This window comes from Ctenocephalides felis, unplaced genomic scaffold (assembly GCF_003426905.1).
Source record: "Ctenocephalides felis isolate EL2017-DRISC unplaced genomic scaffold, ASM342690v1 CF-g0.4_SCAFFOLD_01604, whole genome shotgun sequence".
Taxonomy (NCBI): domain Eukaryota; kingdom Metazoa; phylum Arthropoda; class Insecta; order Siphonaptera; family Pulicidae; genus Ctenocephalides; species Ctenocephalides felis.
In genome coordinates this window covers 28,409,543-28,427,039 of record NW_020537758.1, presented here as the reverse complement: position 1 = coordinate 28,427,039, position 17,497 = coordinate 28,409,543, and the positions used below count along the sequence as shown (strand labels likewise).

Genomic DNA, 17,497 nt, shown 5'->3' with positions numbered 1-17,497 from the left:
GTAACTTTTGTTTTTGTTGCAAATGTTTCGCATCTGATGAACTTTGAATGTTGAAGACATGCATGGTTAGAGTTATGGAAATGAATCAAATATGAAAAATGAAAGTAAAATTTACTTTGTAACAAAAATTTTAATGTTTTTTTATACCTAGTGGTGTCCATACTCTAAATTTAATAAATATGTTAATATTTATATAATTTTAATGATAAACTGTTAAAACGGTAAAGATTAATAGGAGGGGGGCGCTAGAAAAAAAGTTGCATGCGGGCGCTAAGGACCCCAGGACCGGCCCTGCCTATTTCTATTAAATACTTTTAAAAAATGAAATGTCAAACGACTTCAACGAGAAACTACAATGAATACGTCGCCCGCATGCCTGCAAACTGAAGCACGTTTGTACGAAATGTCAAAAAGGTGCAGGACTTAGGAGACATAACCTATAAATTTAGCGTTATGACATAATCAAATGAAACATAATTAAAATAAATAATTATGCGCAGAGCTAAAATTTTTATACGTAATCATTATATTAGGTGATATTATTAATGCGTTATTCCATAGGTTTTCAGTTTTCAAATGCATAACCTAATTTATCAATGTGCATCTTATTGAACAGTGCACGACAATAGGCAATTAGCAAGATAAAATAAACTGATAACGCTTATCAATAGCCAAACGATAAACTCGCATTGCAAAAGTATCGGAGTCATGTGAAATCATTTCAGTGTCGAAACATCATTAGGAAATGAAAGTTCTTCGCGCTCTACGTAATACACGGTCTTTAGGACTGAGGTATTTCTCAGACAATGTCTCTAAATTTCCTCCTGATCACCCGGTAGACAAGACATTGCGATCCCTTCGATTGAAAAGAGTCACCGATGATGATTTAAAACACACACATTGTGATGTAGTGATCATTGGAGGAGGAGGTATGGGATGCTCCATTGCATACTGGTTAAAAGAATTAGCAGGAGATAATTTTAAAGTTGTTGTTTTGGAAAAGGATCCTACAGTGAGTAACTATATGATAATATCATCTCTCAATGCATAGTCAAATAAAATTATTGTAAAATTTAATATATATTTATAAGATTGTCTATTCGATTCAAACATAGACTTTCTAGTCATTTTTAAGACTTATTGCTTGGTTGCCTTTAATATATCAAATTCAAATTTAAAGTTTATTCAAGTTGCTAGAAGACTGCCTATTGCTTTGAAAGTCTGACCAATAACTCAGAAACTGTATTATTAATTGTGCACTACTTACGGGATTGCCACTTTCCATACTGAGTCTACCAATTACATTATAACTTTAATTAAAGTCTTTGATACTCAAGGAATATATGTGTAGTATCATGCGGCTTACAACAATTCATTTTATAAAAAATTCTAACAATAACTTCTCATCTGTTTCAGTACAGCAAAGCTTCTACAGTATTATCAGTTGGTGGACTAAGGCAACAATTTTCATTAGAAGAAAATATACGAATGTCCTTATTTGGAGCTGAATTCATTCGTAAAATCAACGATTATCTAAAACACGATGTAAATGTTAATTTTACTCCTTATGGTTATTTAATGTTGGCCTCCGAAGAAGGTGCAGATCAGTTAGAAAAAAATTCAGCATTACAAAGATCACTTGGTGCCAAAAACGAACTACTAGGACCTCAATTATTAAAAAAGAAATTTCCATGGCTGAATACTGAGGGAATTGCTCTAGGTTTGTTTCTCAATCTGTATATGGTATTACCTTAGGTTTTTGCTACATGAAGTTAAAATTTTGCCTAGGTTGTCATGGTTTAGAAAATGAAGGATGGTTTGATCCTTGGGCTTTATTATCGGGATTGAGGACCCGTGCAAAAGAGTTAGGTACAATTTTTCAACATGCAGAAGCTGTTGAATTTGAATTTGAGAAAAAGGACGATATTATGGTACAAGGAGTTGAGTTAGGAGAATATGAACCAGTTTCAAGAGTTATTGTTAGAGAACCAGATGGCAATTTATACCCAATAAAGTTTGCAATATGTGTCATAGCTGCAGGACCTCAGTCTGGTCATGTTGCCAGATTAGCTAAAATTGGTACTGGAGAAGGATTGCTGTCAATTCCTTTACCTGTGGAACCAAGGTAACAAAACAAGATGCTTATCAGTTACGTTACAAATAATTTATCCAAATTTATGATGTTATTTTGATCTAATGTTCAGAGACTAGTGCCTGATGATTTATCGAATTATTCGAGCATAATTTATTTGATATATTTAATATAAACACTAAAATTATAGAATCTTCTGATATGGCAAATCATTAATATTGTTCAAAATCCTGTTTACCTTTTGTTTCACTTTTATAGAAAAAGATACGTGTATAGCTTTGAGTGTCAACATCATTCTCCTCCAGGTTTAAATACACCTCTGACAATCGATCCAACAAATACATATTTTAGAAGAGATGGATTAGGTGAGACTAATTAAAACGATGGCAAGAATTGGAATTTTCTTTCTTCATTTATTTCTTACTTCCCATTTGTTTAAATTATTTAGGTGGCAGATATATCTGTGGTCGTTCACCAGATCCTGACAAAGAACCGCCAGTCGATAACTTAGATGTAGATATGGATTATTTTGAACAAAACGTTTGGCCACATTTAGCACATCGTGTTCCATGTTTTGAAGCAATTAAAGTTAAAAGTGCATGGGCTGGTTATTACGAATACAATACCTTTGATGAAAATGGCATTATAGGATTGCATCCATATCACAATAATACATATATAGCAACTGGATTCAGTGGGCATGGTAAAATTCTTATTCTCACCATTCAATAAATTTGATGTTTGATATAACATAGAAATGTATTTCAGGAATACAACAAGTACCAGCTGTAGGAAGAGCAGTAGCGGAAATGGTTTTAGGTGTTGAGCATCCAGAAATCGATTTATCGAGATTTGGTTTTGATAGATTAATTTTAGATAAACCCATGTGGGAGAGTAATATAGTGTGATAATTGTTTTGTATGAAGAACTGACATACATAAAATATATATTTATAAGCTCATCTAATTCTTTTATTGTATAGTTAATGCTTATGCTATTAATTTAAACTAAATTATTTATTATATGTAGTTTCTTAAAGACACACCATAAAAGATTTCAAGCTCAATTTACATGACCCCAAATGTTTCACAATTAACACTTTTTAAATTATCATTTGCAAATCTTAACAATTCTGCGCATTAAATCAAGAACTTTATCGTTCAGCTTGCATAAGGTCAGACATACTTTATTTATTGCATACAACTTTATTTAATAGACACGTGATAAATCATGCAATATTACTATAGTTTTTCATATATATTTATATTCACATTCAAAGTTTTCTTCATCGACTATCTTATAAACATCATCCCTGAATTTGTCCAACTCATCAAGAAATCTTTCGCTACTATCATTGTGCATTTTAGTCATAACTGGTGAAATTGGAGTGATACCAGCAGTAGTTGCTAAGTCATTGTAATAGGCCTCCTAAATTAGGCATATATAATTTTCAGTAATCGACTTGTGAAAGTTGATTATATGAATAACAGATTTCAATTTATTGATGATTGTGATAAATATTTTTTGTGATTTGTGCGCATTGTGAATTTATGAGATCGATATTAGTAGCGACACCACCTCCGACCTTCAACTTTTGATTTCCGAAGCAACGGCTCACAAAATCAAGAAATCTAAACGCTAAAGAAATCTAAATGGTGTGGATTATGAAGATATCGAACATTTTCAAGCATTTTTTATAATCCAAAACAGCAATCATTTTGAAAGAATTGATACCTGATCTGGGCCCATAATATGGGCTTTCCTTTTGCTATCCCCACGTGCCCATCGTTTTTGCATGTCGCGTTCAGTATCCGCTCTCATTTCTTCTTTAGACGGCAATTGAAATTTGCCACACAAATACTCAACTACAAACCGAATCTGAAATTGTACTATTTAGTTAAATAATTCGGATGTCAAATACTTTATATTAATAATTCGATTAGTACCTGCAAATCAAACATTTGAGCTGCACAAACGTAAAAAGGAATGCCTATTAGTGCCATAGTTGGACGTTCGATATTAACTAAATGTTTATATAATGGCTGGACATAATTTTCAGATACGGTAATTCCACACTCAGGACTAAGGAACGGAAAACTATATAGATATCCTAATAAAAATAAATAAAAATTTCTAAATTCCCAAGATGATGATCATCAATGACAAAGGGCTTGAAAATGTTGTACTTATTTCTGGGCTCAGATATTTAAAAAAAATAAAATGACGATTTATTTGATTCTACAAAACTTGTTTTGTCTAATTGTAATGTCGCCATTGTACTCTTATCATTTCTTGGTATTCTGCAATAGCTAAATTATATTGAAAATTCACATATCAAAATAAATCGCCCTTTCGGTTTTAAAAGTGTTAACTAAATTATCAATTATCCAATAATCCACATTTTTTACCCGTGCAATATAAAATAATGTCGAATTTCTCTATTGAACCATCTTCAAACTTGGCACCATCTTCAAGTATTTCAGTAACTTCTTTTACCACCATGGTCATATTTTTGGGAAAAACAGTTCTTGGAACACGTTTCATACGATGACTTAGTGTGACATGCTTAGCTACTGAGGCTACTTCTAGTGCAATGTCCATTCCTAAGAAATCCCACAAAAATAATGAATCATTACATCTCTCTGGTTAATTGAGTTATTTTTAATTAAAAATAACACAACCGCAAGAACATATAAAATGGTGCATCATCGCTTTAATTTTGTCCGTCTGCCTATGCAAATTGTACATTTGTGTAAAATGCTATCTATAAAGTACCATATTTCGAATAGCCACGAGTTACAATTAGATAAAGAAACAAATAATTCGGAACATAAGTCCATTAAATGATAAAACGTTCCGATAAAGTACACAGGTATTATATTAACTTGTAAATTGTGAGATCAATAAAAATCATTTTTGAGTTTCTTTATCTAAGATCTTAATTCCGATATTGATATTTTTAAAGGCTGAAAATATTATTATTTCAATTACCAGATGGGCCTGCCCCGAGAACTAAAACACGTGCGTTTGTGTATGGGTCAGGTTTGCGATAATCGTGACTGTGAATTTGTGGACCCTAAAAATCATAGAACATCTTACTATATAAATGTTGCAATTTTGATTTATCAACTGCTTTAATTATTTTTATGTTTCACTTGCCTTGAAAATATCTTTATTATGAATCTGTGGTATAAATGGAGCATGATAATGTCCATTACAAACCATCACTGCATCAAATATTTCTATAACCGTTTTTTTAGTAGTAAGATCTTTTGCTTTAATTTCCCATTTATCGTCTTTTGTTGGTTTGATCAACTCTACATAATGGTTAAACTAAAAATGTCACAACTTAAATGAGTTAATTCGACATGTAAATAAATACATAATCACAAAAATTATAATTTGAATGTGAATGTTAATTTAACTATTAACCGCATACATTCAGAAATAGGTTTCCATATACATATTTATATTCAGATTGGTATATATTTAAAAAGAATTATACGATCCTCGTTGATATATCAATCATGTATATGGAAACCTGATAATTCAGACTACATAAATATGTAGTCTGAATTATCAGACTTCAAACGTGTATAATTTGTACAGTATTTACTTCTTTAGATCATATATCGGTCAGATATAAACTAGAAAAATTAATATAAATGATCATTAAAATATATATTCTGTCTATTTCAAATTATCTTATATAAATTTGAATCCATTCGATCCTTATAATCTAATGAGGAAGGCTTATGGAATGTTGGTTATCATTAGTGATTTTTATCAAAAATTAATACACGATAACAAATGAAATTTATTGTATTAAAGGGCTATTATTTATTGAAGGGATTTATAAAGATAATGCTTGTACCTTATTATCGTTAAAGCTTTTATATAATCCGACGATATGATTATTTTGCAGGAAAATTTCTAGGCGGAAAAATAAAATCTGTTTATTTAAAAACAATTTGACCTCAATAATAATTTTGCTTGTGATATCAGATGTTGTTTTAATGATATGCAAATAAAATAATTTTAAAAATATTATAATAAATCTATATACCTTTATATGTTCTCTTAATTTGAAATGATCGGCGTATAAGTTCAAAAAATTCAAAATATCTCTAGCTGGAATGTAAGATGCCTTTTGGGCTGGTATAGGGAAGTCAGGAAAACCCATTGCTTCCTTCGGCAGATTTGTTCTAAAAATATATATCATAATAATATTTCAATAAAATGCATATGTTGTTAGTTTTACTATTATTTGTTCAATTGTATAAATAGTTGCTTATGAACAAACATCGACAATAACAATCTCTTGGTAACATAATTGTCCGAGTAAAGAAATTTTCCCCTTAAATAGCAATCAAAATCTAAGTTGTTTGATCTAATAAGTTATCTTATAAAACTATCAAAAGGTGTAAACAAAGAAAAGATAGAAGATATCACTCCAGAAAGATATCTTATGATTTTTAGTAATAAACCAAAGATATTATAATTTTGTAAGTTAATCAAAAAAATATGAGTGAACCCAAATTTTATCAGCATATTTTTATATACAATGACTTAATTATGGAGTTAATTAGTTTTAACAAAAAATAACAAAAACGTTATATATCTTTCTAATTAATTAATCTAATTACAAGTGCATGCTTTTATAGGTTGTGATATGGTTAAGATAATTTTTATAAACACAAACATCGATATATTTTTTAAAGTAAATGGCTTATTACAAAAATCAAAGAAAATAAAATTATTGTGTTTAATCAAACATTATTTTGATTTTTTGTAGTAAGACGTTTACTTTAACAAATATATGAATGTTTTTATAAATTATATGTAAAATTTGATTTCAGTAGAATAAATAAATAATGAAGTATGATATAATTTAATATTTCAAACATTAATTAAAGTTTTACATCTAAATAAAATATAACTTTAATATCAAATAATATTGTTTTAAAACTCTTCAAGTTTCCGCTATGCTTTATTTTATTAAAACTATATTATATGTAAATGTTAAACTTTAATTAACGTTCGAAATATTTCATTATATTATACTTAATTTTTTATCTATTCTACTTAAATCAAATTTTACATAGGGAAGCAACTGATAGTTCAATTACTTTGATCTGGGAATGTTCAAGAAAGTTTTATACCTAAAAAGTCTTAATTTCTTTAAAAATATTGCGTTGTAACCCATTCCAAATTCAATATTATAAAATTTATTTGTATAATGAATAGAATATAATTATTTAAATGTTCTGGAAAAGATTTTTTACAAATTTTCAAAGGTATTTTTATTGTCATATTGGTTTCAACAATGACTATTATTTAAAAAAATTATCGGTCACCTAAGACTTTTATACATGCTCGTGTGTATAGGAAGTCCATATTCATCCAGGCCAGTGTCGTCAGTGTAAATCCAAGTTCCTCCTAACTCGGAGCCCCTTTCGAACACAACACATGACAATCCTTGTTCGAGCAAACGATGTGCGGAACACAAACCCGCGGTTCCTGCTCCGATAACGGCTACTTTCATTTTTACCAAATTTAATAAAAAATAATTATATAAAATGAAGAAACACCGAATTGCTGATTATATAACAATCAAACAAATATTGTAACCGATATATCTATTGTGACAAATATTTATTGATTTTCAATTATGAGAATCTGCTAAAGTTGTTCTCTATATCACGATTGACTAAGAAATGAATGTTTTTAAATCATTATGTTATCAATTGTCTACACACGCACGAACCAACACTATCAAATAATTGTATAAATCTATGAGACGATGGACCTCGTACTTGTAAATTAATGTCGTGCCTGATAAAAGTTTATTTGTTTCAGTAGTTCAAATATTTACAGAAATTTTGTTATATATTTATTTGTTACTGAATGAAATTTGCTCGGTAGATGGTTGGATGCATGATTGTTGTTTTGGCCCAGTTGAGAAAGTTTAAAATTAGGAATTTTAATGTTACTTGCATAACGATTTATTGACCTTGCACAACGATCGTTTAGCTTTGCTGCTAATTAAATGCATTTATATGAAATTGACTTAATAAATGAAACAGAACCGCAATTTTATAGAGAATAACTTAATTTGTTAAATCATACGAACGATTTGATACCATCACTCTAATAAATATAGGCGACCTTTTATATATTAAACAAAATTTTAGAAATTTTAATAAGTGTTATTCTTGAAGAAATTCAGTCTCTCTTTTACGTCCAATAAATTTTATTGAAATCGGTTCAACTTTTACAAACTAAATAAATATATTTTTGTTCAATTCTAAATTTTGATCATGTACTTATCGCATAAATAAATGTACTTTCTTAATTCAAACGTAATCTACAGTTATAGAAATAAGCCATTGGATTAATATATAATATAACAGGTTTTATATATTAAATATATATCTCTGTAAAACCAAATTATTTGATATTTGGGATATTTTAAAATAATATAATTAAGGTAATTTTACGAATTTAGTATATGTACAGAAACATTCATAGTTTCAACATAAATTCGACATTGATTTCATATAATGTACTATTGCAAGCTCTTTATTAAAATCAGAACTAATTATAATAGCAATAAAAATTCGGAAAAACAATATTATCGTTAATTTACTTCCTTTTGCAATTGAGAGATTGATAAAAATCAGATATCCATCGCTCACATTTCAAGATCAGCCAGTGCATTAATGCATAATTACGTTAATGCATGCATATGCAATACATTGATTATTATTCAAACAAGTTTTCCATAGATTAATATATCTATATCGTATAAAACCAAGAAGATAATTTATCACAATGGAATTTAACAGTTTGAACAACAGTAGTATAAATTATGATCCGCGCCTATAATTGCTGATTGACCTTAATCAAAATAAGCGATAAAATTTATTTAATGGTTTTGAACGATGCGTTATTATATATAGATAGAGTTTTAATAAGTTTAAAACCTACGGATAATTTTTTTGATAAATAATAATAATACATGAATTATGAGCGAAATTAATTGATTCAATTTTAATTAAGTTCTGTGTTACAAATCAAAACCTAAAAGTGTAAAAACACAGATAAATCAAATATTAACTAAATAAAATTAACTAAAATACTGAACTGATTATCATACAAATTCTAGACTGCTGTAAAATATTGAATTTCGTAGGTAAAATATGAATCATTTTTTTGATAATGTATATAATATTGCTATTATCTAGTAAACTTTTTGTTTAAAAATTATAAATAATTATTACAGGGTTGATCAAATAAACAACCAACAAATAAATATACAAAGACAAATGGATAGAGAAGATATAAAAATGTAGTTTTTTGAAAATATTTAGAAGTTTAGTGTTTAAAAGAGAGTACATTTTTTATTTACATAATGCTTCATCAATGATAATATATAAATTCCTCTATAAATTTGAAAAAACTTGAACTTTTTAAAATTAATACTTTTTGTTTACATTCTTTCAATAATGAGATTTAGTAATGTATATTTTTTGTAAGTATGTATCAATATATTATTGAATTCAATTTTGAAAATTCTTGCTACAGATTCGTTACGCACAAACTTGCATTTGTCCATTTCGTTGTCACATGTGTTCGAAATTGTTTATGTTTCAAGAAGACGGGACATCGGGCGCACATGTGGTGTCATATAAAATTGTCAAACTGTGAGGCTAACTCACAGTTAAGTCGAATCCATGTCAATGTAATATTTAACTATATTTATTTTTAATTAAATTGGTCTAATTATATTTATTATTATTATTAATTTAAATAAAATTATACTGCTAAGCATCGTAAAATCTAAAGATTATTTCTATTGTGTATTAAACTTCCATGTACAATATAGTTAACTATAAATAGATCAATTTAATTAAAAATAAAAAATATTATGAACAATAAATTTCATTGCAGTTATAGAAAAAATAACGAGATTACCAAAAATTACATTTTGTTAAGAATTGAGTAACAAATATCACCAAATTTTCATGCAAATAATATATATATATATATATATATATATATATATAATTTATTTTTCTGAACATAAAGTTTTCTGTTTTATTTATAAAGTATGTTTTTTCGAATGCTATTCAAACGAATAACTTAACTTTTAGTAGAAAAAAATTCTTTTAATGGTTTGATCATGTTTAATTTTTAAAAATCATTTACTAGTTGTAATCGATGCTTAAGAACATGATATTTTATTAACATATATAATAGATGTATTTTCATTATTAACATAGTTGAACAATCTTTGACCATGCCCTGCCGTACCAGGCCGGATGGGATGATGGTAAAAACAAGAGATCTGAACAAAAAAATACGGTTCGGTGTCTTGCAAAAATCTTGAAAAATCAGTTTACTTTAGAACACTGTTCGGAAACAAACGATTTTAATGAAGTTCTACGCGACAAAATATTAATACAAAATAACAAATATCTTTTTCTATCTGATATAAATTCATTTTTAAGTGACACTTATTGCTGATCCACGGCCCAGTGATGTTAGACAATAGATGATCAATCTTATATTGCGCTCGATTTGCGCCATTCCATTACATAAGTAAGCATTTGCCTATTTAAAACAAGAGACGTGTATTTATAAATTCCACACACATGTAACTTATTAGAGAACACGTGTTACTATTAAAAATGATATTTTGTAATAAATAAATAAATTATCATATAATAATAACCAACAATCGCAAGTGATACCGCCGAAGAAGGTCTAATTTTAAATTTAATGAGTGAATTCGAGCACATAACCAGACTACTTATACAGGTAAGCCCATTTCTCTATAATTTAATTTTCAAATGATGATTTATACTAATTATATAATAAATTTATAGAGCTTATTTATTATAAATATTACTTAAATATAAATGACTTATATTCACATTTGAACAATAATACCTTTTATTTAAAGTTCAAACCTTCATGGATCGAAACCGTATTTGAGATTTTTACCGATGTCTTTTTCAAGAACTACAAGCTGTAGCAATTTCTATACAGATGTCTGTATATGTTTAATTTAATGCATTTTATATGAAAGTTATTAAGGTTCCGTACTAACAAATCTAAGAAAAAGCACAAGTCCTCATGTTTCTATTAAAAAAAAATTACCCAATATGTTTCCGCAATAACCAAATGCTATATTTTTATTTATCTCAAATTATTTTATTATTTATAGTGTATTAGTTAATTATAAATTAATCCAGAATGGTGAAAAGCATGAAAGAGTTCAACAAAATAGCAACAAAATACTATAATTATTTAATTAAAAAGAAAAATTTCTTTGATTATTGTGCTTTGACCGTAGTATTAGAATTTGGCAAAATTGATAATTAATAACTTAATAATGAGCTTTCAATAATAATTAAAAAATAAATTTAACAGTATTGACTAATGTTTATAATCTAGCAAAAAACCTTGGCTTAGCAAATCATAATACAAATCAAAACAAAATTAAAAAAAGTAAATAAACATACACAATTTAATCAATATTCCAAAATATTTATATTACTTTTTATTTTTTAATATAGTTTTCTCATTGAAATATATCTTCATAATAGTTCTTGATGAATTCTTCACGGACATAAAAGTATTTGCACACTACTGTTTCTATAATGCATTGAATTAAGCTCTACTTGAATTATTTGCACAAAGTTCATGGTATTTAATTTTTAAAATTGTGTAAACCATAATTTGTGGCTAGTCTTTGGTACTAATAGATATTATTGATTTTTCGATTCCTTGTATTGAATAATTTTCTTAGAAGTCGTTGTATAAACTTTGTTCTGTATCCGGCATCACAAGCTTAGTGTTTGAGAATTTTAAAGAAAAAAAACATGTTTACGTTCAATTTATGACGGTACAAGATGGAGAAAAGGGGACCTGTGATTTAGCCAGAAATTATTTTAAGATTGTTTATAATTCGTTACCTCGTGTCGTCAGCCCTCCGCAGTTATATAAAGAAGGCGTCGATGTAATAAATGAACTAGTCTAAACCTCGGAATAAAATCATTAAAATTAATCTGAAATCATTTTCATCTATTCATAGTTTTAATGGGTAGGCGCTTTAAAATTGAACTTTCTGATCATAATAATACCTTTGGGACATATTGAGAATATATAAATATAAATTACTGGCTTTTTGGGAGGAAATCTGAAATTTTTCCCGATAACAAGGTACTTCTGTACAAAACTATCATAGTGCCCATTTGGACTTATGGTTATATTGATATTACTATGATATTTTTTACAGTAAATTTAAAACACTGTCTGTATTAATTTTAAACAAAGGATCAGATAGAACATAAAAACAATTTTTATACGGTTCTCTAAGTCTTCTAGAAACCCAAGATTTTTATTGTAAATAAGTCTGTGAATATTTTCATTGAATTACATTTTTTAACAATTAGTAACAAATAATGGCTTGGACGATCCCTACCGTACAATCTTCGACTGTTATCTTCCTTACCGTTTCTGTTTCAAAATAGGTTCAGTATTTTTGGCTAAAACTTGGAAGAAAAATTTTGCACTTATCTTTTGCCTAAAACTAATGAATGCTAGTCCTTATCAAGTTTCATGAAATTTTTAATCGGTCGTCGACAAAGTATCTAATTTTGGCCCAAATACTACATTTCTGTTCTAGATCTATTCAATTATCCAGAATGATTTCAAATGTCATATAAACATAAAATGAGCAACTCGGAAGATTTTTTGATGAAAACATTAGTAACATTGAGGAATTGAAAAACATTCAGAAACTAATTCTTTTCATTTATAAATTATTTATTGGAATATAGTACTATTCAAAATAAAGAAAAGTATATAATAAATGGGAAATAAAAACGTAGACAATGAATTTAGCATGAAACATTATAAAAATTGAATCAGAATGTATCACACAAACCTATATTTATCAATTGTGATTTTATTTAAACAGGATTTAATATTATACATTTGACCCACAAGTGCCAGACTAAATTTACTTCACAAATAATATTAATTGATAAGTATAATTTATTCACTTTATTTATCATTATTGCTATTTTCGATGATAATAATGTAGCGCAATATACTTTTCAACTTTTTTTTCAAACTTCTGCTTCCGTACCTATTTTCTGAATTTACGACTAAAGGAATAATCTTGCGCAGGCCCGGTCTGCAATTATTAACTCTAATGTCTTCACTAGAAATATGAATTAAAGTTATAAAAATATAAAATGCACAAGGGCAATCACAATTTTCTCCCTGGCTCCTATTCTAAGGTAAAATGTAAGTTCAACTCGACCTTGCTAGCGGAAGTATACATTTTATTAAAACAAGCAGGAGCCAGGACGTTGCCCCACGGTATAGCATAACTGGAACAGCTGTTAAACATAAAGATTTGCAACTGTAATAAGTACGTGACAAAAATATCGTTTGCTCACTAACCGCATAAAATTGTACAATGTACTAACAGCACAAAGAAAATATATTTTATGCGGCGAGAACTGCGGAAAAATGAAAAGCTTGTTTGCCATCCATGTCTGAACATATTAATATTAATTCTTAAAAGCTACTCATAAAAATTGTCTTATATGTGAATTTATAGGAGTCATATGCAGAACGTATAAAATAAATTTAACCGGAATAAGTCACTTATTCCATTTATAATATTTTCAGAGTTTTGTGCGCATACTCGTCATTTAACATCTAAAAATCTCATTAAAATGAGGAAGTGGAATAAATATATTTGAAATTAATAAATATATTTATTACGATGACGAAACCCTTAGTGCACTAAATTGACTCGCAGTTTTATTAAGTTTTATCATTCCAAGAACATTCTCTGAGAAGTCTTTAAAAGGGATTATTGTATCATTTACTTCCAAGTTGCACTACGCAAGAACTTGTACCAAATATATTTCGAATATAATAATGTTAAGCACATGGGTTATTATCCAATTATTGTATATCTATTAATTTATTTTATTGCAATAATAAAACTACCAGTGTATTTTAACTTTAACATTTCATAACTCATTCTAGAAAAAAATATTTTGTTGTTTCGGGGTTTAAATTTAAGAAATGTGTTTATTTAAAAAATCTTATAAGAATAGTTTTTCGATTTTCCACTTGCAATAGAAATTGTAACCATTAAGGCATATTTAGAAATATTTTACAAATTAAAGTTAGGAGCATAATTATTTTTTTCTCCAAAAATAGTTCCAAGTTCGATGATTTAGACAAGTGATCGTTACCGCAAACGACATCGCAATTTTTCAAGCAACTTTCCTCATAAAATCATTCTCGGAAATGTTTAAAAATCTGCGGCACATCTGTAAGTCGATTGCACCCTTGGGTCCAATATTATGTGAAATCTCTTCGGGGTATACGTACCGACCCACCATTCATATCTGTGGATTTAAGAAAAGAAAAATCCCTTTTCCCAACGATATATTTAGAAATAGCAAACGGATAATCCCATATAAATCAATATAAGTTCAACGTATGAGTGTAATATATAAACGCTATATCCGATATATCATAATATAAGATTTATTGCATAACTACACCTTGCCCATTTATTGGGTTCCACTAAAATGGATATTATAGGAAAAGTTAAGCATAACAACGCTTTCTATCATTTTTCATTCAATATGCGTTATTTTTTTAATGCGTTATTTTAATGCACGAGTGGAGTTTCAGTTTTGCTTAACAAAAATTTCTAGAAGTTATCGTTAAAAAAATCAACATAAAGATTGTTGTTCATAAATAATTTTTTTCAAAAAATGCCCACAAAGATATATTAATTGACCATTATTTTTATTTGATAATTGTAGAAATGATTAAATATTATGGAATAATTATGATCAATATAGCCATAAAAAGTATCACTTATCAGCAATGATGACAACGTTTTATACGTTGTCACAAAAAATATAATTATTCTTTGTTAATGACTTTATGTGAATTAATGCTTGCTTTTTAACATTGTGCTATTAAAATTTGAAGAAAATTTGATAAATAATCAAAATTTGATAATTATAGAAATTCTTAATTATCATGAAAACCCTAATTATCATGAAAATAGGATCAAGATATAGTAATATACAAAATTGTTTATATTAGTACCATTTATCAGGAATATTGATAAGATAAAGTAGGTACATACAAATTACAATGAAAAAAATATAATTATTCCTTTTCAATGATTTTATTTGAATAAATGCTTGCTTTTTATATTTTGTGATCGAAATTTGAAGGAAACTTAACGAATAATGAAATATTAATGAATCAAGTTGTCATTTGTAATTTTCTTTATTGAGCCTTTATTGTTAAGAAAATTACTATGAAAAGTAGGATTTTTACAATTTGACCCACCTGTTATTATAAACTTTGAATCAATTATGTATAAAATTTAAATTAATAATATATATTTATTTAAATATTTGCGTATCGTAAACTAAAAGTTCATCAAAACGTTAAATTCTGAATGATTTATCTGAATTCCCAGCGAACAGCTGTCAGCTTTTACAATTCTTAAATACTGCGCGTGTGAGGAAAATGCCCCATGCAAAGTCCACACGCAAAGCTCTTCCTCCGCATGGAGAGATTGAATTCAACAATCACATACATTTCATATCCCACATTGCAAGTGGAAACATTCTCGATTGAATGCGATTTGAATCTGAATCGGTTTGCTTCCAGTAAAGTATGTATTCTAAAAAGACAAGTCTTGGAAGATTGACGGATTTGACGATTGTGCTCGCACCGACAAATCAAACAATTTTCTCTCTCGCCGTCCGACGCTCGCGTGAATTTAGCTTTCGGAAAATTTGTCATTGGCTGTGAATGGAGTTTTCGCTGAAGGCGCCTTTTCTGTATTTCTGAAGTTATTCCGCTTACTAATGCGTTTTAAATCGCACGAATCGTCGAAATGTCGATTTAGATTATAGATTTGAGCTCATATATGAGGTGGTTGGGAATTACCTTCTAATGCTAAAAGGGTTGAACTTTTTAATATAAATGCATTGTAAGAAAATCGTTTTAAAAATTACTGGGATACACACACACACACGCAAGCATTTATGTAATTACTATTAAGACTTTTAATTTCATTTGTCTCCAATGGCATAATAATAACAATGAAGATCTTTATTTCCTAAAAAACACGTTCAAAATTGAAGCATATAAGACTTTTATTCACATACTTGTATTAACCTAATGATACATATCCAATGAAAGTTACTTTGACAAATTGTTATAAAATTCCCAATTTCTCTCGTAAGTTTTTTTCCTGAAGTTTCATTCCGTTGTGTTGCTAAACGCTGATAGCATACATAAAACAAAAGAGAGTTTTCTAAGTATAGCCTGATCCTAAAATTGCATAATACAAAAAGAGTAATGTGGGCATTAAATCAGCTAGAGCGTGTAGCCAAAAAAAGTAACTTTTAACGCTATCTGACAACTTTTCTCCATTTCACATCCTATCTTATCTTTACCGCCGTATAACTTCGCCTAAGTTAAGATTATTAACGCTTCGAAATGAGTTTCAGAATTGTTTTCCAGAAGTTTTGTAAAACAGTTTTTTGGATCTCTCTGGGTTTGATCTCGGTAAGAAGCTAATACTGTTTTTGTCCCCACATTATAATGAAACCGTCGTTTAATTTCCTGAACTTTTTATGGATCTAATGTCTTTGTACGGGTGCACTCCTTGGGATATAAAATAATACATTATGCGATTAAATTATTTTTCTTATAATTAAAGGTAGAATACTCGTGATTAAATTGTCTATGAACTGAATTTAACAGAAATAAAATCACAGAAAAACATTATAAATGGGGAGAGCATAATTTAACATAGAATTTAAATTAAATCAAATTTTACAATGTTTTTTTCACTTCATTTCATTCAGCTGCATTAGTTATTAGTACTATTTACATGTTCATGAATTTATAAAGTCTATTATTTATTTTTCTATACATTAATATGGTTTCTGTGATTTTTGCTTGTACCCACACATGTGTCATGATTTATTAGTGCTAGTTTATTTATAACAAAAATTTTTAGAATTCAGAATAGACAATTATGGTTTTAGCATATATCTTCTTTTCAAAAAAGCTCTAGTCAAATTATTCAGTATAAAAAACAAATGAAATGCAGGTGCATTTTATATAACCCTTCATTAGTTACAAATTATAATTAAATTTCAAATATTATATATATATATATATATATATATATATATACAATTTGCAATAAAAAAATCCCCTCAATATACGTAATAAAGAAGTTTCGATAACAATAACACGCCGAAAATAACTTTCATATAATCAGCTTTATTTCTGTAAATCTGACTTCTTATATCACAT

General features: G+C 28.1%; 2 protein-coding genes across 2 annotated transcripts; one reads left to right on the top strand and one right to left on the bottom strand.

The window, feature by feature from the left end:
• The first annotated feature begins 474 nt into the window (after nt 1–474).
• On the top strand, nt 475–3,046 carry LOC113372320 (FAD-dependent oxidoreductase domain-containing protein 1). Its single transcript, XM_026612642.1, has 6 exons — nt 475–1,012; nt 1,417–1,720; nt 1,789–2,125; nt 2,351–2,457; nt 2,541–2,795; nt 2,861–3,046. Exons 1-6 carry the CDS (start codon nt 746–748, stop codon nt 2,998–3,000), a joined length of 1,410 nt encoding a protein of 469 aa, XP_026468427.1. The 5' UTR covers nt 475–745; the 3' UTR covers nt 3,001–3,046.
• Nucleotides 3,047–3,258: 212 nt separating this feature from the next.
• LOC113372428 (senecionine N-oxygenase) lies at nt 3,259–7,790 on the bottom strand. Its single transcript, XM_026612757.1, has 8 exons — nt 7,450–7,790; nt 6,159–6,297; nt 5,252–5,425; nt 5,084–5,168; nt 4,501–4,695; nt 4,039–4,202; nt 3,827–3,970; nt 3,259–3,520 (listed from the first exon to the last, which is right to left on the bottom strand). Exons 1-8 carry the CDS (start codon nt 7,635–7,637, stop codon nt 3,344–3,346), a joined length of 1,266 nt encoding a protein of 421 aa, XP_026468542.1. The 5' UTR covers nt 7,638–7,790; the 3' UTR covers nt 3,259–3,343.
• Between the last annotated feature and the right edge of the window lie 9,707 nt (nt 7,791–17,497).